This window comes from Manis javanica, chromosome 1, assembly GCF_040802235.1.
Source record: "Manis javanica isolate MJ-LG chromosome 1, MJ_LKY, whole genome shotgun sequence".
Classification (NCBI taxonomy): Eukaryota; Metazoa; Chordata; class Mammalia; order Pholidota; family Manidae; genus Manis; species Manis javanica.
Window position 1 is genome coordinate 235,937,842 of NC_133156.1, and position 26,607 is coordinate 235,964,448.

Consider the following 26,607-nt stretch of genomic DNA (forward strand, 5'->3'; position numbering starts at 1 on the left):
ATCCAAGATGCGGAGGCTTTAAAAATGATCCAGTAGCAGTTTACATTGCTACTTGTTGCCCAGGAGATAGTAAATTCTGGATGGTTTTAAATGAAAATGTACTTTTATTATTTCAAGTAGAGTTATCAAAATTAGACTTTTTATCATTAGAACTTGCTAATTATAAAACAGGACTGCCAAAAGAGTTGAAACTGATTTTCAACACTTAAAAAAAAAGTATAAATATTCACATTATTCCCTGATAGCATTTTAAAAAAACTGCTAAACAGTTTCTGATAATTAATGAAAGCAGTGGGCAAAATACCTTCAAAAGAAGGCTTATTTTAAGGGAAAAAGCTAACTAAACCCCAAATAATATAAGGGCAGTATGCCCAGAAGATATCATTTATTCCACCAGGTGAGCCAGCATTTAAGGAAGGTATTAAATGTTTCACAAGCAATTTACATTTATTATTTCTAATTTTCAAAACAACCTTATCAAGAATTATCTCCATCTTGTTGATTAGGAAACTGAAGCTAAAAAAAAAGTTTGAATAGTTTGGGAATGCTATTTTTCTACTTGATTTATGAGTGACAACTCTACGGAAGGACAGAGACTTTCTCTGCTGTGGCTGTTACAAATATATTTCCTGCTTTGCCCTCTGGTTTATTGTACATGTTTTTATAAATGTAATTAAAATTTTTAATGGTGTTAAAGTTTTACATATACTTTATGATTTCTCAAATACAGTGCAATGCATACTTAATCCCAAGATCACATCACAGTCTATTTTTGTGTATTTTCAAATTTTAAATTTCAAATTTTCAGTATTAAAAGAAAGTTGAATAACATGCTCAAGGTCTTAAGGCCAGAATACAGATGAGATCTGACAGCCATTCAAACGGCTGTTCTCTTTCCGTGCTGTATCACAAGGGAGAATTTAAGGGAAAAGGAGTGACCAATTGCACAGAGCGGTCTCGGTTCACAGAAAGACTCATAATCTATGTTTTGATGGTAAGGTTGCCAGATAAAAATACCAAATTCCCAGTTAAACATGAATTTCAGTTAAACAACAGGAGATTTTTAGTGTAAGAATATACATCAAATATTTGAAGTATGTATTCAAAAATATTATTTATTATTTATCTGAAAATAAGATGCAATTGGGTGTTATTTTCTTTTGCTAAATCTGGCGACCCAACTGGACAGTGACAACATGGCTTCAACTCCCTAATTTCCTCTGCTTTTCAGATTACTTTGTTACTGAGACATCTCATTTCAAGATTTCTCAGGACAAAAATGACTTGCAGTTAGAAAGAAGGACCAAATCGGGAACATGAGAAAACTGGACTGGATTAGGATCTAGAAAATGTAGCTTCTACTAAGTCCTGTGGCTCCTACAGCTTTGCTTTGGATCTGAGGTCATTTATTTCAGTTCCTTCGTTTTCCTGAATGTAAAGGGGATAATACTTACCCTGCCACAGAGACGGAAGAACTGAAAGCAAGAGCTTGAGATGCGATCGTTTCTAGTTCTTCGCACTGAAGCTACATACGTACAAGGTACTCACTTGTTCTTTAAGAAGAGTGCCTCCACCCAACAGAGTCACAGAATGTTTGGGTTAGAAGAGAACATTAAATGCCAATATATGCAAAAAGTGATACTCATTGTTCCTCTTATTACAAAAAGTTATACATGCTCACTGAAGTATTTGGAAAATGGAGAAAAGCAGAAAATGAAAACGAAATCATCCACTTTCTCACTATCCAGATTAATACCTTTCCAGTCATTTGTGTATTTATACCTAACAAGGATCCAAGTATAGACTGTTCTGAACCCTTTTTTGGTCCACTTACTACTTTATGTGAAAGTATATAATTATTCAACTGTTACATGATTTTTTCTTACAATCTGGTATCTACTGACATGGTATTTCCTTAAAAATACTAAAATGACGAATACCCTTACCAACAAAGTTTTCTGTGCATGTCATTTATTTCCGAAAAGTGAAACTGTTGGGTCAAAAGACAGCATATTTTTAAGCCTCTTGAACACTGTCCGAAAAGACTTCTGATGGCAACAGAGGGGCATGTCATCATGGTCCCCACAGCACTGCATCAGAGTCACTATTTCTCTGTGCTCTTACTGGCAGCAAAATGTCTATTTTTAACTGCAGAAACGGAAGTCTAAGAATGTTCAGTGACCTATCCAAGGCCACGCAATTACCTTGACGTAACAGCACTCCAAGACTGTGAGATTCTCCAATGAGAAAGGAAAAGGCATACCTAAAATCAAGAGCAGCTCCTGAGCCCTTCCGAGAGCAAAGACAGGAATGAGACCTCTGCCCCCTCTGTTGACAATGTCGTGAACAGTGTTACAGAATCTTGCTTCTCGCTCTTCACGCTTCTCGTGGATGTGGGTCCCGTAGGTGGACTCCTAAAGAGCGCATCGCAAGTGTGAGACCAAGATGGATGGTTCACAAAGAAAACAGAATTCATACACCCATGAAATGCAGAATTGAAGTGGTTCATTTCCCCATAAATGTGCCATTTCTTGGACGTGTATTGTTATAATCATAATTGAAAGGAAGAGTAAAAAAAAAAATGTTAGAAATCAGATCTGGTTATATAGTAAGAACTTTTGAGAAAATGGAATCAGAAAATAGGCCAAAAATGTATCTTCTCTGCTCAAGACAATTTTGCTGTGTCTTTTAATTTTTTAAACCATTTTGCTTTCCATGGGTGGGAAAAAGGATATTTCTCCCACCTCTGATAAGTCAAGGCTTATAAATAAGCAGATAATGTTTCTTACATTCCTTCTTGTTTGTTTCTCACAGTTCTGTTTAAGAATCACCCCCAAACCTTGCTAAGTGTGGAACACTGGCGCGAAAACACGGGCATCCCCAGGAGCTTATCAGCCGTGCTGAGCCTCGGGCCCCACCCGGACATCCTGGGTCAGAATCTGCATTTTACCATTATCACCAGATGGCTCATAAGCACAATAAAGTTTGGGAAGTTCTGCTTCTATCTAAAGTACCAAATATAATGAAAACAACTACTTTTTTTTCCTGAGGGTTAAAAAAAAATTCCCTTAAATTAAGGTCAGTTTATATGGTGCTTATGAGTTGAGCCAAACTGAATTCACTTACAAATAAAAAGAAAAACTTATGGACTGCAGCATGCACTGTCCCTCACACTTGGGCAGTGGGGGCCTCTGTAGGTTAGTGAGGGACAAACAGCTCTTCCACTTGAACCACATACAGTTGGTAATCTTATATAAGCCACAGGCCTGAAAGATCTCTTTCCCAACCCCCTCCCCCAGAAGTTTCTGTGGAGTTAATTTTTTTTTCTTCCTCGGATTTGCAACCTAGTAGGCAGATAGGACACACACATATAAAGTAAGCAGGTGCTGTGGGCTAAAAGACGGTCACGATGGCAAAAGCAGTGGAGGACACCCTTTCTATGCAACCCTTAAGATGTTCTACCAATTTGGGGTAACTCACCTAGAGAAAAATATTTAGGAGCTAGCACATTATCTCTGATACTTGATTACAGTTAATACATTTAACAGCAAGAGAGTAGAGCTGTACTATGAAGAGAAACCAAAAAAATAATTTTTTATACTAAAAAACCAGATACATTTATATCTGATAACATGAGATTTTTCCCTACTAGAAAAAAATTATACTAAAAAACCAGATACATTTATATCTGATAAAATGAGATTTTTCCCCACTAGAAAAAAATACTGCTTATATTACATTAATTACAATAATTATATTAACTATACTAATACTTACAATGATAAGAATATCAGGTTTAATATTAGGAATTTCAGCTGCCATTAAGTGTCTGTCTTCTTGTCTTGAGAAATCACCTGTGTACAAAAGCTGTGAAAAAGATAAAACTAGGAAATTAGGATTTTGGAAGCCTTCATTTTAGTAGTGAGTATTTTTAGCTCATGAATATGAAAGTGAAGTTCAATAGAAAAAATAGCCTACAACCTATGAAGTTTAGATGCAATGCTTGTGTCTAATTCAAAATGTGTAACATCGGTCACAAATCATCCAGTGTTTCAATTATTCAGTCTAACTAAAAGGGAATAATATATTCCCTGAATCATCCCATAAAGGTAACCTGTGTATTAATAAACTTGAGAAGTGCTCTGAACATCTTTGAGAAAAAGGTCATGACAAGGCAAGATATCTAAGGTATATGGGAAAATCATCTAAAATGCAAAATAATATCATACGAGGATATGCACAAACTTTTAAATCCAGTTTCAAATTAAGCTGTGCATTTGTGCTGTTTTCTGCTTATATTCTTTTATGTCTTTGAGCAAACATCAAGAGTAAATGCTTTAGCAATACAAGGTACAGTTCCATGTGTAAAAATGTCAACTGTATGAGCACCTGCTAAAAATTTATGAAATGTTACACTAGAGCTCTGGTTCTCAACTCTCGCTGCACATAAGAATCACCTAGAAAACGTAAAAAGAAAACGACAGGCCACAGCCACGCCCTCAGACCTTCATTCAATGGGCATTTTAAACCGGCTCCCTAAGTGATTCTAATGTGCAGCCAGTTAGGAACTGCTCTTCTAGAGTCAGTCTCGAAACCTGGTAGTCCACCTATGTTTTCACAAGTTCATCAAGACTTCTGCTAGTCTTTTCCATCGGGGCAGCTGTGAAGATCCGTTCTGATGAGCAACTTTCCCTCAAGCAGTCCGCCCTCTCGGGGCTTACAGGCGAGTCCTACGACATCAAGAGGACGCGAATGCCAAATCACATTTCAGTGTTAAATACGTGCGGCCACAGAGAAAGATCTTCCCTGATCAGTTTTCTAAGGGATGTGGAAAAGGAAGAATCCTGTAGTGCGAGGGACCTTTACTCTTTTGAGATGCTGATTTTACTTTTTTCTAATCTTGGTATAAAGAGTTATTACCATGGGAACATGAACTATGATATTTAAAAGGAAAAAGTATCAACCTCATTTTATCTTATGTTTCTGCTGTGACACTTTGCAAGTCTTGGGGAATTTTCTTGAGTGGCCTCAAGTATGCCTCCCAAGGGCTGGAGCCCGAGTACCTTCACGCCTGCGATCTCTATCATGAACATGGCCGCTCCCAGGACGTGGCCTGCGTGGTAACACCAAAACTTGATTCCTGCAACTTCCTTAACTTCATGAAAGTTGATGGTTTCAATCTTGTCCATGCTCTCTTCCAAATCTGTCTCCGTATACAGCATGTCGTCTGCTGATATATTACTAAATTTTAAAAGATGCCAATGAAAAGAATTAAGGGTGAGATTTTTTTTAAGTCTTTGAATTCCAAAGTAATTGTGGATGATATATCCATGAAGTTATTTCTTAAAACTATATTGTATAGATTATGCTTTGTAGAATCCCTTGGACATTTTGTGTATTTTTTTTTGCTCTGCAATTATAATAAAAATGTGTATTGTGCAGCTACCAAGCACGATGCTAAGCAAAGCACCAGTAAATAAAGGCAAAGTACTCTTTAGGATAGTATTTCTCAAACATTTTTTCTGCCCTACACATTTGAGAGATATACCCACTCACATACACTGAACTACGACAGGGTTTCTGACACTAGATGTGAAAAGATTTCTCTACAGAGTTTAGCATAAATTTTCTCCTGAAAATTACCTACTTTACTTCCAAAAAAGCAAGAGAGACTGATGGTTAAGGACACAGGCTCTAGAGCCAGACTGCCTGGGTCTAAACCCCAGCTTTGTCTCTTATTGTGGTTGTCTCGGACCATCTCAGCAAATTACCTAACTAACCTCTCTGTGCCTCCGTCTCACCATCTGTAAAATGGGATTCATAACAGAACCTACACCATGAGGTTGATATGAAGAATAAACACGTTAACATACGTTAAGAATTGAGGACTATGGCTGCATGTGGTAAGCATTATTTTAGTATTAACTAGTGTAATTATTACTTAGGATAACTCTTCCATTCTTTTGTATTTATACATCAAGACCAACAAACTGCATCTTGGCTGACTTTGGAATGTACATATTAAACAGTAAACTTTTGAAGGTTAATAATTTGTGCTCTAGGTATTACAAAGCTCCCAACTTTCTGAAGGAGTAGATTTTCCTCTTAACAACTGGAAACAACTTTCCCAGAGAACTTTTTCATTTAAGGCAATTTGCTCTGATCAAATAATCTAAGATTTTAGTATATATTACTGTATAAAGTATATTGGTCTGACATTTTAATAAAATTATGAAATTCTGTTTATGGAATATTGTTATCATACTCTTTAGCTCACCTAAATTACAAAGACTTCAAAGGATGTAAAAACCGTGTAAAGATTTTAAGGCCAAGAAGGTGCTGAGTACACAGTGGGCATTTGATGAGTTGTTACTGAATGACTAAATTAATGACATCCTTTAATTAAAGGATCCTTTAAATAAAAAGAGAATGTCTTATTTCAAAATACAAAATGCTCCATGTCTTGAATCATATGTATTGTGGAGAATCAAATACATGCATAAATCTATTAAGTAATTTACCTAACTTTGACATAATCTGAAAGAAGCCATCTGTAAATAGCTTTGGTAGCATGAGTCATGAATGTTCTTCCTTTGAAACTTGTCTTCTGTAGAAACCAGGGCAAAGCTCCACAGTGATCCAAATGGAAACTGAGAACAAAACAAGATTCGATCAAACTATTATCCACAATATACTATGTAATGAAGCTGTTGTTCACTGTACAGAAAAGTTCGATGCAACAATTACATACTGATTGATACTTTCAGAACACCAAGGGCAGATAGAAGGGATACTGTATCCAGTTTTAGTGCAAGGAGACATTAAAAGCATTTTTAAACATCAAAATACTTTATCAATGATAGAGGGAAGAAGAATACACCCAAACCTACTCTCAACCCCCAAACCTACTCTCAGGAGCCAGAATTATAGAGCACTTCAGTGGTATAAAGTTGAAACATGTTGCTGTTTATAATAAATATCACGTACCCCTAGAAAGGGGCGGGATGGTGTGCTCCAGGAGATATGCTGGGAAAGGACTTGCTTGGTCTCGGTTTTACAACGACCCAAGGCATATGCTACCTCCTTCTCACTCTGGAGGCAGATAAGAGTAAGGTTTTCATAGGAAACTTCTCTAACCCGTGATGACAATATGGAGTGTCGTCTCTGACTTAGATATCTGCAATATGCTTCCTAGTCCAAAATACTCTTTCAAAACATCAGAATCTTAAAATCTGGTAAAGAATGATCTTCACAGTAAAAGTCCTTGAAAAACAGTGTCATTAATAAAAAAAAAAACTTACTGACTAATTAGTAGGAGATCAATCTCAGCTGGGTCAATTAAATCAATATAAGGAAGAGCGTCCATTCCTTCTAGGCCAGGGTGGATCCCACAGTCCAACTGAAATAGGCAGAAAAGAAGATCGCAAAATCCACATTCTATTAAAATTCATTCAACAGACACACTTATGTCAGATCCAACACACACATAATCAAGATGGACTCTGGAAGGCAATTCTTATTAAATGTGGCAAATAGACCACTAACAATTCTAATTTCCCAAGCACGTAAAAAAGACAGCTCACAATTAGGGTCACAGAATACAAAATACAAGGTATCTTCTTTCCAGCTAGTTTTCGTAGTCACTCTAACAATGAATGAACTCTTTTTTTAAAACTTTGATACCAGAGGCATTTGAAAAGTTTATAGATTTGCTACTACCCGATCAGGTTGTGAGAAGAGCATGATTAGAAATGGGAAACTTCCCAGGGTGATTTAAGTATTTTACAGCATTAGGGAACAAATTCTTAAGAGTCAGTCATTAATGAGTTGTCTACTCATTTTGGGGGTGGTATTACCAAATTAATACAATAATGACTAACAAAATGACGCTGTCTGACATATGCATGTTCTTTTAAGATTGGAAGACACAAAGAGGTAGAAACCAGAAGAACATGATGAGCTGTTGAACTGCCTTTCTAGTGGGGCCACAGAAACCATCTCCTCTAACCCCCCCGCCCTCTCTCTCTCAGATAAGGAAAGGGGGCTAGAGGAGCAGACGGCCTTGCTCAGGGGCAGGGGCCCAGTGCTAATGCAGGTGTCTCAGGTGCCAGACCAGGGCTCTATCAGCACGCAATGAAAGGTGTTGGGGCAGGCAGTTCTGTGGGGTCTTTCCTGGGACTGGGCCAGTCAGGTTGGTTAGATACTCCAAGAGTGGAATAGAAACAATAGCTCAGGAGATCTCGCTGACAATTTTACCATCTTGGAATATATCTTCTCAGTCTCATCAAAGCGCTAAGGAGAAGTCTGTACTGGTTTTTCACATTAACAGTGCACAGCACAGACTACATGCCAGTGGTGGCACTTTCCTGGGAGCTAAACAGGCTACCTACTGTACGAGAAGAGACCTACCACCCAAGTCGGACAGAGCCAGACTAGTAACCTGACTACAACATAATATTTACCATTATTTTTCTTCCTTTGAACTCCAGAATAATACAAGATCTTCCTACTTCCTGCCCAGCTCCACTGTAAAATTCAAGGGGAGAAATAAAAATGATTAAAAACAATCAAAATCAAGCCCAATGAATCCAAACTGTTTTACACCTTACACTATGCCCCATCTGGTGATGAAACTCACGTGAGGCAAATGAGAGTCCCACACAATTACAGAAGGAACAAGTGTTACTGTGGGAAAAGAGGGGAAGTGAGCCCTGGGAGCTCAGGGGTTTTGCAGTTATTAAAATCATGAGAGAAGGTGGTTAAATTCAATCTTTTGAATGTTAGCAGAAATTATGTATTGAAAAACTAAGTGAGCAGTTATGCAAGTTATTTAATAATACTTTCAGAATCAGCAATTAATTTAAGTATAAACCCATAAGCACTTAAACTTTCATTTTAATATATAATTGCATTTACCAAATACCTTAAATAGATATCTTATTCATAATTGTGATCTCAACTCCTTTTCCTTTCAGTGTATTTGATGCCAAGTACTTAAACATAAGACAGCCTTAATTTCCAATTACCACAAGATGCATTTTAAGCCAGATATCACGTTTTTGAAATCCCTCTCCTTTGATGCCTTTCCCCAACCATTCTAGGTCACAGTTCATTCACTCAGCATTAAGCAGCTTGCTTGCCAAGCACTCCATTAGGTGCCTACCATCTGGATATGGCTGCTGCAAGGCCCCTGACCTCACAGAACTCCTGGTCTGCTTACTAGGAGACAGACAGGAGGCTGATCCATCTCAGATCAGGCCACTGATAAAAGCCAGCAACAACGGCGCTGCTGTGAATTCCTTCTACTGAACTGGCCCTATACGCATCCTTGTAAGTGTTGCTAGCTCAGTCTTCTCTTAATGTTTCCATAGCAAATATTTCAAACTTTGTCCTCCTTCCTAACTTTTCCAGCCCTCTGTCCTCTTCTTCACTTGAGGTGTGGACCTTCTCTGCATCAAAGAAATACACAGTTCATATGTCAGTTTCCTCAACTTCACTTACCAACACACCCACACCTTCTGCCATTTCTCCTGTAACAGCGTAACAGACCTGTTTCTAAGGTTTTTTTTGCCATAGTTCTCCATGCATACAAGAAACTGAACACAGCTTCCTCACCAATGTTCCTTTACCATCTGCTCTTTACTTTCAGAATAACAACATTCTGCAGTCATTCTCATCCTAAAATTAAAATCCCTTAATTCTTATCTCCTGTAGTTCCCACTTGATTCCTCTTTACAGCCAGCTTCCTAAAAGAACCGTGTACACTCTGCTATTTCCTCATGTCCACTCACCCAATTCACCGCAGTCTGGCTTTTCCAACCATTCTCCAGAACCTCTCCTTGCAAAGCAGCTCTCTGGTGCAAAGTGCCAACGGCTCTTTTGAGTTCTCACCCCACTTGCTCTCTTGGCAGCCTGGCAGCCCTCACTACTCAGGCGCTCTCTGAAGTTCTCTGACTCATGCTTTCGTCTGTCTTGCTGGTTTCCCTCCTTCATTTCCTTCACACTCAGCCTTCAAATGTTGATGCACCGAGGGTTCCCTCCTGGGCCCTCTCCTCAGTCTTTGTGATCCTCATCCTCATGTTTCTGACACACTGATGACTTCCAAGCTTGTATTTGTGGTCCACACTGTTCTTCTGAATGCCAAACCTCTACAGACCCCTGGTCTTCAGGTATCTCTACTGGGATACTTCCCAGGCACCTTGCATTCAAAACTAGTTTTCACCTCGAGGTCCTTGCTCTCCTCTCTCCCTGGAATGCTCTGCCCCGAGGGGCTGACATGATCATCGACTTTGTGTCATCTGGGTCTCAGCCCAAATGTCACCTTCTGAAGCCTTCTTTCGACTCCCTCCTCCCATCTGCCCTTCCCACCATGCTGTCATGACACTTGTACTACATGAAACCACTGTATTTACCTATTTGCGGCTGGCTTATCACTATTAAAGTGAAAGCTACACAAGAGCAGAAACATGGTCCATTTTGTTCACCACTGTATAGCCACCATGCCTGATATGCAGAAAGCCTCAAGAAATAGTTACTGAATGAGTAAAAAACCCCAAATTATGACCCTTGGAAAGATTATGGTGAGTGAAAGAAGCTAGTCATGGATGGTTACATATTACATAACCCTGTTTACATGAAATGTCCAGCATAGGCAAATCTGTAGAGACTTAAAGCAGATCAATGATCGCACAGGGCTGGGGCGCTGCGGGGAAGTGGCTGTGGCTGCTTGTGGGGATGGGGGTTTCCATCTGGAGCGATGGAAATGCTCTGGAATCAGACAGTGGTGATGGCCACACAGCTCTGTGAATATACTGAAAACCACTGACTAGTACACTTTAAATGAGCTGTATGTATGTGAATTATACCAATAAAGCTGTTACAAAACAGCAAACTCCCAAATTTACTCCAGACTTGGCCCATCTCCTGTAGTTCCTGAGTGATTGACATGACCATTTCCCAGCTGTCCAACCTAGGAGTGTGAGTCATTCTAACACTCTTCTGCCGGCCTTCCCTCCCCACAACTGCCCCTTTCCAATTCAAGTGATCAGCTACCAAGTTCTAAAGAGTTTACTTCCTTAATCTATTTCTTTCCAGCACACTGCTACTCATTTCACTCATTCCAAGCTCTCATTGCTTATCACTTGGATTATTTCACTTATGTGTCATTGGATTCCTTTCACTTAATCCATCCTTTTATTCATCTGCTACATCGCCACTAGGAGCAATCTTCCTAAAACGTAATTCCCATTATATCTCATTCCTGCTTAAAATCCTTCGTTGGCTCCCTGTAACTGACATGATAAACGCTCCAACTCCGTGTGCATACAAGGTCCTTCGTAAACTGGACCCGGAGAGCATCTCCCATCTCATCTGCTAAAGTTTCAGGCACAGCCATGAGGAAACTGGCCGCAAACCATGACCATCTCATTTCCCATGTGCCATTTCCTTCAGCCTGTGTGGCCTGGCCCACAACTGCGGACTATGGGCAGGCTGCCGAGGCGGGCAGCCGCGGAGGGACCGAGGCCAACCATCCGGTTACCCCCTCTGCCGCTCGCTCACAGCCCGGGCTTCATTCCCTCCCGCTGGTCCCTTACAGGGGTCGGATCAGCAGCTGGTCACTCTCCTCAGCAGGAATCGCGGACATCTCGGGACTCTGAAGGCGAAGCGGGGGTGAAGAACAGGTCGCCGGAGTCTTTCCAGTTTGCAGGCACAGCCACGGGAACCTACAAGAGAAAGAACCCCATCCACCGAGAGCACAGCTTCCGGCATCCCGGCATCCCGGCGCCCGCGCCGCTAGGCTCCTCCCCCCGACTTCCGGTCGGAGAACCCCGGTCGTGAGGCTCCTCTCCGCGCAGAAACCGGGGGCGGGGTCAGCCTGCGTCTGCGCAACGCCTCGGAGGCGGGGCCCGGCGGGCGGGGCCGGGGGCCCGGAAAAGCTGGCGCTGGAATTCGAGCCGGAGTGGCGGCCTCGATAGTGGGTATCTGACCCCGACCGCAGGCAGCCGCAGGGACGGGCCAGCGGCTGTGAGGTGAGAGCCGGGCCCTGGCCGCTCCGAACTGAGCCCGGCGGGGAGGGAGGGCCCCGAGGGTGGCGTGGGCAGGAGGCCCGCGGCGGGGCGGATGGGTGGGGCTGTGGGGCCGCGTCCCCAGGACCCAGACTTCCCGCGCCGGCACCGCGGCCCGCGGCGGCGCGGGGTGGGCGCGGGCGGGCCCGCGGAGGAGGCAGAGCCCGGGTGCCGATTCCCCTCTGCGGCGCCACTGCGGCTCTGTGACAGGCGTCTCACGGGCGGGTTCCGCGGGACAGGGCGACGCGCGTGGGGCCCTCGCTTCTTGTGCTGGCGCCCCTTGGCTTCCCGACCGCTTCCACCCGCTTCCCGCGCTGCGTGGGGCCGGGCTGTGTCTGTTTACTGTCATCCTCGCACCTGCACGGCGCACGCGCAGCACGACCGGCAGAAGACGGGGAAAGCGGGGTGGGGTCTGGAAAGAACTCTGGAGCCTGGTCCGTCTAAGTGCCAACTTGGCCCCACCCACAGCTAGCCTGGCGACCTTGGGCAAGTCGCTTATTAATATCCGCGTTTTGAGAGGGGCTGTAATACTGCCCGCTGCGTTGCTGGTTTATATGGAGGGTTAGAGGTAGATGATTAGATAGATAGATAGATAGATAGATAGATAGATAGATAGATAGATAGATAGATAGATAGATAGATGATAGATAGATAGATAGATAGATAGATAGATAGATAGATAGATAGATAGATAGATAGATATAGATATATTTTATATGGAGGGTGATATATGGAGGGTGATTGATAGGTAGATATAGATATAGATATATTTTATATGGATTGTTATATATATAGCAGCTGGACCTGCGCAGCACCAGGTCGGTGTTCAGTATGTGGCAGTTATTCTTTGGATGTCATCTCCTAAGAAAGTTTTCCAGTTCGTTAAGCATGCCGTCTGCCAGGCTGTGCCAGGCATTGGGTACCCAGAGATGAATAACCTAGACACCTTTGTGACCAGCTCACAGGTCCACGTGAGAGAGAGATCAGGGTGTCCACTGAAACTTGTGGAGCACGGGTCACTTAGCCCAACCTGGAGGTCCAAGGGAGGCTTTCTCGAACTAAGTCTCGAAAGGTCACTTAAGTTAGCTGAGTGAATGAAAGGTAGAAGGGCATTCCTGGCAGAGGGAATGGTGGGAGCAAAGCATGGAGACATGGGGCAGAGTGCGTGCTGCCAGCCCCCATCAGCTTTGCACTCCTTAGAGATGAGGTGTGAGGCTGGTGTTGAAGATGAGACTGGAGAGGTAGGTAGGAGCCAGGTCATGGAGGACCTGGCATGTCTTGGTACAGAGCTTTGACTTCAGTCGCTAACTTGGGGGAGCCAGTGAAAGATTTTAAGCACTCAGTGACATCAGATTGGAATTTTAAAGAGATCATTTTAGCTGGAGCATGGTGGTAGATTTAAAGTGGCAAGGAGTCCAGCTGGGACATGAATTGCTTCCATTACATGCCATATTTCATGCATATGCATTTTCATGGGTTGAGGATACACCAGTTTCATCAGATAATAAAAAGCATTTCTACACAGCAGTGGCCTAGTGATTTGGGGCCCTGTTAGGAACATGGGTGTGAGGATCATTCAGGTGGTCTATTCAGTGGATCTTAGTGCTTGATTCCATGTGGGCAGGACAGAGAGGTGGGGATGACTTCCTGGTTCCTACCCAAACTGATATAATTTACAGAAAGGGAGAGGAGAGCAGGTGTGGAGGGGAAGATGATGGGTTTGCTTTCACATTTTTGCATTTGATTAGGTGGGAACATCCAAACGACTATCAGTATGTTTGGCCTCAGTTTTATGCATGAATAATTTAGAGACAAGAATGATTTGCTTAAGAACACACATCAAAGTAGCAGCAGATATCAAAGACTTCAATAAGTGGGGTTTTTTTTCCCTAAGCTCCTAGATTGACAATGGAAAGAGAATCTTGAGAGTTGCAAAGGCATTATAGTATAATGCAGTGATTTTTCAGTTCAAATATTCTAGGGATGCTTCAGGATTTCACTAACAATGGAACCAAATTAGATTTTAAAATCATATTTGAAGTTGTTATACATAATTTAAAATATAATGCACTTAAGTATGCTAACACCAACATTTTAACCCATCGGAGACCACCAGCATGGTATTTTATGCTGTTAGGTTAGCCCCAGTTTGTGCAGACCTCGGACTAAGGCTCTCCTGCCATGTCTCTTACTGAAAGGTATCCTTCCACGGCAAGGCTGTCACATGCAACTAATTAACCATGGAGGCCTTCTAATCAGTCTCCCTCTTTCTACTCTTATTCTGTGCAGTTGGTTCCCTGTCCAGCGGCAGCCGGAGTCATCTTTCTAAAACAGAAATCTGGTCATATCACTTGACTGTTGTAAAAGCTTCTAGTCCTCCTGTGAAACCCAAAATAACCCCCAAACTTTTGTCGTGGTCCGCAAGGCCTTCTGACACTCCTCACCTGTCATTCCCTCCCTCCTGTGACGTCAGGCGTGGTCCCTGGGGCCTCTGCACTTGCTGTCTACTCTCTTTCCCCCCTCTATTCCCCGTTCCCTTAACTCTCACCTCCTCCGAGCATCTTTTTCTATGGAGAGGACCCACCCCTCCCTCCCATCACTTGCTCTAGCTTCCCTTGTACCAGTCATTCTTTCCTACTGATGTGCTTTATATATTTTTTGTTGTTCTCTGAAAATGCGCTCCCTGAAGTCCAGGGCTTTTTCTGCTTTCCTCACTGACGTATCCCAGCTCCAAAGGGCTCCTCACTGAACCAGTCAGATTTTCTTGCTACTCCACAGATTAAGCGGAAGTATAGAAATAAATTGGATGGTGAGGCTGTTGAAAAAGCTCAGGCTCGGGAGTCTGTCTTGGGCACGTGGACGAAGGCCAGATCTGGTGAGTGGGATTCGTTGACCATCCATGGTTTACTCCTCCTGTTTCCTTCGCCAGGTACACTAACTGTGCCAGAATGGCAGGATGCCACCTGTGCTGACTGCTGTCTGTGAAGGCGATAAAGTAGCATTCGTTCTCCAGTAAGTAGATTCCCTGATCCCTTTTAAAATCTCTTTGGAAAACTTTGTTTGGTTATCTTACTCGTAATTCCTCTTGAAAGATGAGTCACAGGTCCCTCATCTATAAAAAGCAGATTATAAGCTATCTTCTGTGACCCCCGGACAGTGCAACTGTAGTATGTGGCACAGAAGGACCCTCAGAAAACATCTGGAGCAAGTGAATATGTCACCAGGTTGCTGTGAGGACAAAATGAGACAATGTATTTGGAAGTACTTCAACTAGGAAATGCTACACAGTCAAAAATTTTCTAAGTCTAATAGATGTGCTCCAGTGAAACAGGCAAGGATAAATCTTCTTTCCAAAGCATGAATTATTTTTTAAAAAAGATTTATATAATACTATCCCCAGGAACTTATGGTCCCCTCCTTCCCTGGCCTTACTGGGGTGAGGAGGTGAGAGCCAGATCTAGGAGTGGGTTTATGTCCGCTTTACCTAAAGATAGTTGAAGACTTAAAGAAAAGTGCACATTTCTGAGAGGAACACAAGCCCTACCATTTACGGGATGTGAACCTGAGACATAACTGAATCTCAGTATCTTGGTTGGTAAAATAATATGTCACTTACTTTAATTGATTAATTGTCACTTACATCTTGAATTGATTAAGGAGGACTTAAATATTTTGAGAACTAGATGACATGACATATGTCTGTTACTTCTGATTAACAGTGCTTTTCATCCCTCTAGATAGGATGAGAAGTTTCCTCCCCTTTTGGGTTAGATATTTTATAAGTCAAAGAGAATAAAATTTAAATTTGGGGGTCAAAGGAAAATATGTTTAAGTAAGAGCAGTATTTCACAGAAGGAATACTGGAAGGAATTGACTTTATTCTTATCATGCATAAATAGGTTTAAAGTTGCTTTTCTTGATAGATGGCTAACCAACTTTGTTCTTCTAGGGGAGCTCCTCTGGGTCAAGCTATGGTGAAGAAATGTTTCGGAAAGGCAAAAAACGACACAGCAGTAGCAGTTCCCAAAGCAGTGAAATCAGTACTAAGAGCAAGGTGGGGGAAACGGAATTAGGGGCAGAATCATAAAGCTATGAGGATTCTGTTTCTTCTAACAGACACGGTATAAAGGGTACTAGCCATGGGAGACTTGATGGTATTCCTCAAACTAGGTGTGTTATAACATTTGTTTTTCGCACTAGAGACACATTCTGTGCTTGATTTAATTTTATTTTGTTTGGTAGATTTTTCTAAAAGCTTAAATGCACTAAGATGGGACAGGACATTAATGGTGTCATTGAAAGACTAAAGTTTTTTTACATTATAGAAATTGTAGGTAATTTAAGGGGCTGGATCTTTGAATTCTAGGGTTTGTGGTATGTGTGCATAACTATAATTCTATTTACTTAGGAGTTAGTTGAATAGTGAGGCATACGTCATGATTAGAACCCTAGAGAAGTGAAGTATTTGAACAAGGGACCTTAGGGTCCTAAGTTCTAGTTTGCTGGAACTTGTCCAGCGAGCCCCATATTTTTACTACTAATGGGGCCCTTTTATCATTTTCCACCCTTGTGAACTTTCTATTTTTAAAGATGGATGGACAGTGCCAGGACTTGGAGAGGCAGTAGGGCAGCCCGCGGCACCACACATAGGGAGGCCACCCCCAGGGGGCGCCTCACGCTAACCTGCGGCCGCCCTTCACCAGTGAGGACACACCGGACTGCCTGCCTTTTGGGATTCTCAGTCAGGTGATAAGCAGTGCTTTCACTGACCTGATATGCTTCTAGCCAAAAGCACAGAAACTTGACAATTTAGGAATCCTGTGCCACCTTAAGAGTAGGAAAATTGAGTTTTCTTTAAGGTTTTTGAACTCCTGAAGTTAGTTAAGACCCTCTCTGATGTTACCTTCCCAGCCCTTAAGGGTGAGGACCCCAACCCGAGTGAGGATCCGTGGCTGGGCCAGCTTCTTGTTTTGTAGATCAGCATCTGGAGAAAGGGAGAATTACCAACTTGCGGCTGGCAGAGTAGGACTAGAGCCCTGATGTTCTGACTCAAGGGCCTTGCTAATGGCTGGAGACGTCAGTTCCAGGCCTTGGGTTCCTGGATGTGCTCACGGGGCTGGGGAGGTACGGAAAGGGACCATGCACCGTGGAGGGAGGGGCTTGCCCCAGAGATGATGGTGAGCCACCCCGCGGCTTCTAAGCAAGTGTGGCTGTGGGATTTGTCCTAGGATGCTGTAAGCTTTTGTTGTATATTCTGAACGTGGGAAAAATAGGCCCGTTTCTCCCTTCCTGTTCCGCTCGCTCAGAGGGTCGGCAGGTGCTGATGTTCGCCGGTGCGGGCTTGCAGAACAGCAGCTCACTCTGCTGCTCACCAGGCTTGTGCTTGTCCCAGGAGTCAGTCTAAATTCGTAACAGCATCTTAATTCCAGCTCCCCTTCCCCATTGAAAATTAAGGTCACTTCTGATTTTCAGCACCGCACGTGACATCATGGACGTCTCTGTGCATACAGCTCTGTTCTCATTCTACATTATGTTCCAACACGTGCACTTATTGAAAAGGGGCAGAAACATATTTAAGACGATACGTTTTTGCATTCACCTTGATTTACTTACTAACTTTGAGGTACCAAAGAGTGACTTTTTGGAATCAAAAGTTTTCACACAGTGCTATTTCTAAATAAATTAAGCACATCCAGAGTATAACCCTGTAGAACAAACTATATAGGAACATACATGATTCTACTTCGCTTAACAGTATTGTTGGGGTTTTTTTTCTTTGCAGTTCATGTTGATAGTTATGCTCTGTCTGTAGGCAGCCTGGGTTCCAACTGCTGCGGACTGGGTGCTAGTTGGAGTGGTTGCAGAAGCACTGGGGTGGGAACTAGAGATCTGGGGCATTTTTTACATGTAACACTGGGTAAATCACTTCACCCTTCTGGGTCTCGTTTATTAAACAGAATAATATTCTCTGCTGCTTTTTACACAGAGTTCTTCTTTGGTTCAGTAGAAATGATGGGGAAGCAAGGTGTGGATTTTCATGTTAATTTCAGGTATCTTGTGAGGATACAGGTAATGGCTTTGATTTACACTGGTATGTTGACATCACATTTATCCAAATATTGTTATGGGAAGAATAGTTGGGATTACCTGTTTTTTGAAGTTTGCTATAGAATTTATCTTTAGATAAAAATCTGTCCAAACTAATTTGGATGTTTGGTAGTGAACTTAAGAGAAGATGGTGCTTCTAACTGTTTAAATTTTTGTTACTTCTCAGTCTGTAGAGTCTAGCCTTGGGGGGCTTTCACGGTCCAGCACTGTGGCCAGCCTGGATACAGATTCCACCAAGAGCTCAGGTATGGAAAAAGGCTGGCTGGTTATTAAGGCTTTTAACTGAGGTTCATTTTGATTTATCAGGGTAGCACAGTACTTCTTGTGTATTTGGGGTTTTCTCTCTCTCCTTTGCTGATTTTCACAGGAATTTAGGAACAGTCCAAGATCTGGTGGGAATGTGGGTTGGGAATGTGGAGTGGCTGACACCCCTGTCCTGGTGGGTTGCTAGGGCACATGGGCTTGTGACGGGTCCCAGAGCAAACAGGCGGTGGCAGTGTATGAATTATATTGGAGTTATCTTGCTTGTGGGTATAGGATAAATGCCTGGCTGACGAAAAGGACTAAGGAGCTACTGACCAAGAGATGTATCAGGTTGTAAACATCAGCAGCACATGGTAATTACGTGCAGCATCTGTCACAGACCCTTGAAAACATTTATGCAGCCACCTGAAATTAGTAGCTCCTGAGAAACCAAAAGGTGAACTTCTAACCCAGGTCCATTAAAGGCTTGTGTCTAATGGCAAATATACTTACTATGTTCATTTTCTTGTCTAAAATCCTTCCATTTTCCCTTCAGGATCATAGACTAGTGAGCCTATAAAAGATGGTGATGGGGACTTAGAAGAATCATGTGATGTAAAAGAGAATATGGTAGCATCTCTATGCTTCCAGATGCTTTAAAAATACCAAAAATGTAGGCATCTTTTTATTATATAAACACAACCTGCAAGTAATCACATAGTCCTCCCATAACTGGTAGATAATGTAAATACTTTGTGATAAATTCTGTGTCGGCTGGTTTTACAGCAAGTGTGTACGCATGTGCATGTGCGCACGCACACACACACACAGTTGCCATCTGTTAAGAGATTTCCTATCTAGCATTATTCCACCAATATGGAAAAAAATGTCTTTTTTCTGACTGAATGGTAGAGGTAGACCAGGTCTGCTGAATCAGAAAAGAAAGTTAACATGGTAAAGAGGGAGGAGAAACCAAAAAGAAATTAACTATCATTATATATGATAAAAGGAACTCAATAATTATCTAGCTGACATTTTAAATTCCTACTGAGGTTTTTATACATTTAGCATATTGTCAGTCACTGAGGAAAAAGTTGGTAAAATTTAAAGTTTTTTCCTGTTGCATCATAAAATCTTTATTTTTATTAAAGGTTAAGATCTGACGAGACAGTCTGCTTTGGGAAAGGACTGAGGATATCCTTATATAATGCAGATACTTTTGAAGTCTTATCATTACAATTTTCCTTTCACCTTTAGGTCAAAGCAACAATAATTCTGATACCTGTGCAGAATTTCGAATAAAATATGTTGGTGCCATTGAGAAACTGAAATTCTCTGAGGGGAAAAGTCTTGAAGGGCCACTAGACCTGATAAATTATATAGATGTTGCCCAGGTAAAAACATTTTTTTCTTCAATTTTAGAAGATTTCCAGAGTAAACTCATGGCTTTAGAGACAGACTTTTGCTCTTCCAGGTCTTCCTACTGTCTCATCCAGAAGCCACACTTTTCTCACTGTTACAATGTTTACTGAGCGCTGTGAAGGCCAAGTCGCACATGAGCACAGACATAGTTCCTTCCTTCAAACCGTAGTGCATTAACTATTGTAAGATCTGTCCCCTTGCCAATGGTGGAGTGGACAAACAGAAAGAACACTGTATATAGTTAGTGAATTGCTTCCTGAATTTCTAGAAAATGGAATCACATGTCTTTGTGTCATTACCAAAGGGGTATTACTGCAATGGAAGATTCTTTTACCAATTCTTAGAGTGTTGGTTACTCTTAAGAATGTATGGTCTCTTAAAAGTCATGGAGAATGGGGTCATTAAATATAAATGTCTCATATGCTTATGGAAGCATAAGAAGTTTCTTCTGAGGGATGTCAGCCAGTTGAATTTGCCACTTAACAGAGAACTCTTGACAGTCTGGACTAATGCCATTAGTATCCCAGCTTTTAGTCTGGAATACAAGGTCATTCCAACATGCAAGCGACAACTAATCAAACTAACATGTTATACTGAAAGACGGCTAGTAATTCCCCCCTCCTCCGAAAGTTTCACTAGGGTTATTTTCATTCTGATAAGGACTGCTAAATTTCTCATATCACTGTAGAATTTGGGCTTGTTGAAATTCCATTATTACCAATAGCATTACTATTTTATTATTCATCTTTTGATTCTTGGAGTGCTTTATATCTGTGAGGTGACTGGAAAGAAGTCACCATAGCTGCGTGAGGGCCCGACAGGTCAGGCGCGTGGCCCATCCGCCATCCTTTTTAATGTAGGGAAGTGGTTCCACAAAAATATTTGTAGTCTGGAACATCCAGTGCTTGTAGACTAGATCGTAAATATTTTAGAGAAGGCAAGTAAGGTGGTATTCTGACTTAGGAGATGAAGCTGGATAATCTAAGGAAACCACCAGGTACTATCTGCTGCTTTGTCTCTGAATAGCTCAAAATCGAGCTACTGATTTTTTTGAGAGCTGAGTAACCATCAAGCAGTTTGCTTGCCCAAAGCCCTGGGGCAGAGGGATGTTATATCCTCAGCTGGGCAGGATATGAAATGGCTGAGAAAAATGGTGCCTGCGGCTGTTTCCTGGCCATTTCACTTGCTGCCATTAGTATAAGCTTTGCGTATCCTTAAATCTAAACAGACTTTTATTTCTTAATGTAAACATGTTACCCCTCATTGGGATCTGTGACGAGTACTCAGTTTGTAACTAGGGTCAACACCAAGGCCACGGGAGAGGGCAGTCTGCAGGGAGTGCTCTGAACTTCGCTCAGATTAGTGGGTGTAAAAAAACATGGGGGAAAAATTTCCTTCGGACTCTGGAGAGAAATTCTTGCTGGGTTATTGTGTATCCCCCATTCTTTAAAGGGTTTGGTTTTCAGATGGCCAGATATCAAAATTGTCTATCAGACTTAAGAAGGTTAACAATTTTAATGTGTATCATGTAATTTATTTTCACTTTAAAGCAAGATGGAAAGTTGCCTTTCGTTCCTCTGGAGGAAGAATTTATTATGGGCGTTTCCAAGTATGGTATAAAAGTATCAACATCAGATCAGTATGTAAGTAAATAATTAAGGGAAAATGTGTTTCAGGTATTCAGGAGTTGAGGCTGGTATGGGCTTACCTGTCGTTAGGTCTGCTCCTACCCATCCCAGACAGGTTTGTAAACTTTCCTGGCAATGGTCTGAACAGTGACTAATTTCTTAGGGTGAATGAACACGGCTCCTTTAGCTTCCCTGTGTAATAGGGCCCAAGCCAACACCCCACTGTGGCCCCTAATGCATTTTCAACTTCAGACCCCATGCCAGCTCAGAGTAGCTGTCAGTGTGGAAGCTGGGCATAGAGAACAGGATTGTGAACTTAGATCTTACTCCTGTCTTTCTGGAATTTAAGTAGGAAAGTATAATCCTGAAGGCACACTATCTCACAACTACGCACACCAGAATGACCCTTTGGGTGAAAAACCTATATAACTATTTTCTGCCAGATCCATGGGTAGGTTCTGTTAAAAGCCTCATAATACATTCTGCATGGAAAATGTTGTAAGAGTGGAGAAACACAGAAAATAGTCACGATCTTTCTTTTTCCTGACTTCTGCAGGATGTTTTGCATAGGCATGCTCTGTATTTAATCATCCGGATGGTGTGTTATGATGATGGTCTGGGGGCAGGAAAAAGCTTATTGGCTCTGAAGACCACAGATGCAAGCAATGAAGAGTACAGCCTGTGGGTTTATCAGTGCAACAGCCTGGTAAGGTCTGTTGCCTTGGTTGGTCCCTTATTCATCAAATGAGGTGGCAGTGCCAGAGACTACAGTCTTCTCCAAGGCTGAACAGATGCGATCCACCATGTGTCGAATACCTGGCATAATACAATGAGTGTCAGGTCTGCTAGCTTCCAGACCTGCTGCAGGTTGTGCACTATTCGTTAGGCCAGCAGCAGCACTCCTGCGTGTGGGGATCGGGAGGCCGGGCTCTTCACAAAGCTGGCGAGCAAAGGCGGTATGGGCAGAGGCCTCCTCCTTTTCTTACTCCTGATGCCCCTTCCCCAAGGCCGAGTTCCCGTGCCCCATGCACAGGAAGGGAGCCAGATGGAGGTGTTGTGCTGATCCTGGCAGGCTGTGTCCTGGGCCTTCCAAAACTGCAGATATTTAGGTCTAGGAGAGGTGTTAAGAGGGTCTGATCTATCCCTCTGCTGGTCAGGTTAGGTCCAGGGAGAGATTTATGGGCTCTCTGACTGTATCTTGTCACTTAATGCAGGAACAGGCACAAGCAATCTGCAAAATTTTATCCACCGCTTTTGACTCTGTATTAACGTCTGAGAAATCTTGAATTCTGCCTTCAAGGGGAAGTCCACTTCTTGTGAAACATCAGCTGTTTTCCATCTGCAATGTTGAACTATTTGGAAATATGAAATTATCCTTTGATGTAGATTTTCTGAGGAAAATGCAATGTATAAAACACTGATCATTTGCTTTTCTATTAAAGTGTGTATTAACAGTGAGCTAACTCTTAGTGAAGTTTTCTACTTTCTGGGACAAAAAAAGAAATCTCACCTGTCACTTTTAAACATAAATAAGCTTACCACCTAAGTGTCACAGAAGTGCACTCAGTGACAAGGAGCACGAGAACTTCCCGAGGGAGACTAATGCCGTCTGCTCTGAGTGCTGAGGACAGGCGGGGGGTGGCCTGGGGATCCAGATTAGGCTGGTTTGGAACAGTGACCCTGCTAACTGAAGATGCAAAAAGCAAAACTGTTAAGTGTCTTGTCAGGATAACATGCTTGTAAACCACATTATTTACCTCAGAGTTAAGAGAGCCTTAAAGATTACTATTCATGTTAAAAGCAATAGTATACAAAGAATCTCTTGTACACTAGGCTCATGAGTAAAAAAAAGAACTCTTTTAACATATTACTCTTGAAAGACTTCAAACATTAAAAACAATACTTTCGTCCATTTAAAAGTATTTTATTTCTTTCTAGTCAAATGACTAGTTAACAAGAAGAGTAAACTTATTAAACATGCTCTAATTATAAATCACTGCAGTAAGGACAATGAAAATAGGAGTTGATTTAGGTTATACAATATATACAGTTGCGCTGTAACTAGACAAAGTAATCAGGTGAATAAATTGAATATCATACATCTCAAATAGTATTCCAAGCTGCATATTATGTTACCCACCCCTTGACAGATCACATAGTAATTGTCTGTGCAGATATTCTGAGTCCATCCCTAGAAGTCAGATCTGATGTAAAATGGCATGCAAAAATGCCAGAACCCTGTAGCTAAGTTAATGAAATGTAAACTTTAAATATAAATAGATATCTACAATGTTTTCCTTTCTCTCCATTGCTTTTTTTTTTTTTTTAATTTGCAAAGAGCAAATAACTAGGAAAGAATGTTAGCAGGGAAGTTAATATAATTTCTTCTCTGGCAAGAGTAGTATTAATTACTCCACAATAGCACCACCAAATTGTAGACTGGAAAAGTATTTCCTAAATCCTTATGTACCAGTGACCCTGACAGATAAGTCTGGGACTGGTGATAAGAACCAGCTGTAATTCCTTACATAGCTGGCACAAGCAGTCAAAAGGCTGACTGTGAGATGCAGATGCAGGAGGATTGTGGTAAAACAGACATAAGAAGTGCACTGTGCAAAATACATCTGTTTACTTTCTTAAATCTATGAAAATTAACTAAATGAAAGGTTTAAACAACAGAAGTTAACAATTAGTGAAAACAGATGTAGTGCTTTAAAAAAAGCCTTTAATTACAGATCTACCATGTTTTTACTCAGAACTTTAAAAGACAAAAACCAATTGTCATACATCAAAAAACATTCCAGTTCTGTCTTCTTTTATAATAGCAACAAAAAATAAAATGCAACTTAAAAAAAAAACCCTAACAAATTCTACATTTGTAAGAGTCTTACCTAAGGACAGGCTGCTTCAATCAAATGTACCATCGTAACATATGCAATAAAAGCATTGTTGCCTCGCTTTCTAAGCCTATACTTAAATTTATCCCTTTACTTTTAGTAAAAATCCAAGTGGGCATTTTATGCCTATTTATTCTCTAGAGTGCCCAAATTCCATATTCCTACTATGAATCTTAGGCTCACAGTTACTAAATAGAGGTATGACAGTCAAGTTCATTAAACTAATGAATTTGATTTTACTACATATAACCTAATCCCCCCACCCCCAGTAGCTTCAGTTTAAGAATGATAAGATGGGCTTCAATAGTAAAACTGGGATGTGTTTGGGAGTTTTTATTATCTGGGACCTACAGATTTCCAATACGCTCGATCACGAACAATGAACTGATTAGATTTCAAGACAGTGTAACCACCATTTTTGGTATATTATATAAATACAAGACACTAAACTGAGCAAACATTCTCAGAAGCTAGAAAGGGAAGGCAGCAGTACACTTCAACAGGAAACAGCAAGTCTGTGTCCACACGGGGTCTGTGCTCTACCTGTGACGCGGGAGGGTCAGGAACACAAATCCCAGAACCCCTAAAGCATATAAACTAGTTTATTTTAAAGAAGTGTTTTGCAATCCAGCATCCCATTTTTAACCAAATTCTGAAAACGCAGTTGTATATGACCTGGAACAGAGCGGACTATTACCATATGCTGGAATACACCATAAACGGGTTCTGTGAACTAGGATCGTTCACAACAGGCCACAAGCACACGCAGAATACAATGACAGCTGCATCCTCACAAATTAGGGCTGGCAAGTATGACGCTAAGGTGTAAGTTTTCAAGTTGCTTTAACTAAACACTGAGTGGATTTAAAAGGAAATCTTTAAATGTATCATTTAAAAAAATGTCCTTAAAGGTGAACTGATTGCATTTTATCTAGGAAGTCCAGGGGATGGGTTACAGACTTCTAAAGTAAGTTTACTCAGTTGTGCTGAGGATCACGGACTCCAGAACTGGAGCAAGGAAAGCAGGATGTCTTTCCAATACTAAAACATTTATCTGTACGTTCAACTAATTCTGTACATTCAGGATCTTGATTATGCCATCAAAATAACTTTTCAGTTCACCTTTTAGGAAATTCAGGTTCTCCTAATAAAAGTATAGCAGTATTTCATGAAAACCACAAATTATAAAAACAATTAATTTATACATATAAATTGCCTTGATTTTTAAAAACAGAACAGTGGCCTTATAGAATGTGGGCTACTGTACAGTTCAAGAAACTGGTTATCTTGTAAGAGTTTTGGTACCAACAACGAAACAGGAATATAACTGTTTAAAGATGTGTTTTTGTTCAGTAGCAATTTAGTCAGCAATAAAGTGCACAAATGATACGGGAAATGCTCCTTTGCGACTGGGATCCCCATCAATGTGGCCAATCTGAAATAAAAATTTAGGTTGTTATAAAAATTCTAAATGTTGGCAACTCTGCAGGACATTATAGCATTTCGAGGGGGGGAAAAAGATATGTTCTAAAGAATCTCTTTTGAGAAAGAATTAATTGGGTAAAGTGTCTAAACTTTTTCCTTTTTTCTTTCACTACATTTCAAAACAGTATGTCCCTGTATCTGCCAGGAACTCCTGCTAGCGTGTGTCAGGTGTCTTCACAGAAGCACACTCCCCACTGGGTCCTGGTGTCTTGGGTGCAGGCAGAACTGCCAGCTGACCACTGCCTCCCACTTGCCTTTTTTTTTTTGTTAAGGGGTGAAGAAACAGTGCCAGAAGTTTGTGAGCTGCAAAGTCACAGAAAGTGGCAAACATGTGACTTGGCCCTATTTAAATGTAGTCAAGCATTTATGGAAGACTTCAGTAAATCCATTTATTTTTGCTCTGGGTAAATTATATAAATTATGCATCAAGTATGATTTCAACAATGTAAGTTACATAGGTAAGTCTAAAAGAAAATCACCAAAATGTAAGTGGTGGGGGCTAAGATTATGGGCAGCATTTACCTTTTTCTTTACACCTTTCTGTATTTTGCACAACTTTTGAATCAACAGTTTAGGTGACTGTGCGTGCTGTCAGGCTGCAGGCCCATCCTTCATGGTGGCTTGTACGTAAGTGTGAAAGCCAGATCTGCCTTAGATCCTGGGTGTGCAGGCAGCTGGACAGGGAGTGAGTTCAGGCCCTCACCCCCGTTGGTGCAGGCTGGGCGCTCACTGCCTCACCAGGGCTGGCCACACAGCAGG

At 41.4% G+C, this 26,607-nt stretch overlaps 3 protein-coding genes across 9 annotated transcripts in view; 1 reads left to right on the forward strand and 2 right to left on the reverse strand.

Moving 5' to 3' along the window:
* Positions 1–11,931, reverse strand: part of CPSF3 (cleavage and polyadenylation specific factor 3) — a 31,911-nt gene extending 19,980 nt beyond the window's left edge. Inside the window, exons 1-7 of the mRNA XM_037026543.2 lie at positions 11,595–11,931; positions 8,463–8,526; positions 7,302–7,399; positions 6,522–6,650; positions 5,064–5,241; positions 3,778–3,867; positions 2,264–2,414 (exon numbers count right to left, since the gene is read on the reverse strand). Coding sequence (XP_036882438.1) covers positions 2,264–2,414; positions 3,778–3,867; positions 5,064–5,241; positions 6,522–6,650; positions 7,302–7,399; positions 8,463–8,526; positions 11,595–11,644 — 760 coding nt within the window. The 5' untranslated portion in view covers positions 11,645–11,931. The remainder of the gene's footprint in view (positions 1–2,263; positions 2,415–3,777; positions 3,868–5,063; positions 5,242–6,521; positions 6,651–7,301; positions 7,400–8,462; positions 8,527–11,594) is intronic.
* Positions 11,875–22,924, forward strand: ITGB1BP1 (integrin subunit beta 1 binding protein 1). 3 transcript variants are annotated; one of them, XM_037026546.2, is made up of 8 exons: positions 11,875–12,029; positions 14,995–15,077; positions 16,015–16,119; positions 18,340–18,418; positions 19,674–19,810; positions 21,389–21,481; positions 22,023–22,177; positions 22,681–22,924. In XM_037026546.2, the coding sequence occupies exons 3-8, from the start codon at positions 16,048–16,050 to the stop codon at positions 22,733–22,735; spliced, it is 591 nt and encodes a 196-aa protein (XP_036882441.1). In that variant the 5' UTR covers positions 11,875–12,029; positions 14,995–15,077; positions 16,015–16,047; the 3' UTR covers positions 22,736–22,924. The 3 variants fall into 3 exon arrangements, with proteins under 3 accessions (XP_036882441.1, XP_036882440.1, XP_036882442.1); XM_037026545.2 differs by having other exon boundaries at positions 22,023–22,172; XM_037026547.2 differs by lacking the exon at positions 21,389–21,481 and having other exon boundaries at positions 22,023–22,172.
* Positions 22,925–23,369: 445 nt separating this feature from the next.
* Positions 23,370–26,607, reverse strand: part of ASAP2 (ArfGAP with SH3 domain, ankyrin repeat and PH domain 2) — a 161,526-nt gene continuing 158,288 nt past the window's right edge. For all 5 annotated transcript variants that reach the window (XM_073216811.1, XM_073216824.1, XM_073216818.1 and 2 more), the window contains one exon: positions 23,370–25,798. In XM_073216811.1, the coding sequence (XP_073072912.1) occupies positions 25,724–25,798 (75 nt within the window). In that variant the 3' untranslated portion in view covers positions 23,370–25,723. The remainder of the gene's footprint in view (positions 25,799–26,607) is intronic.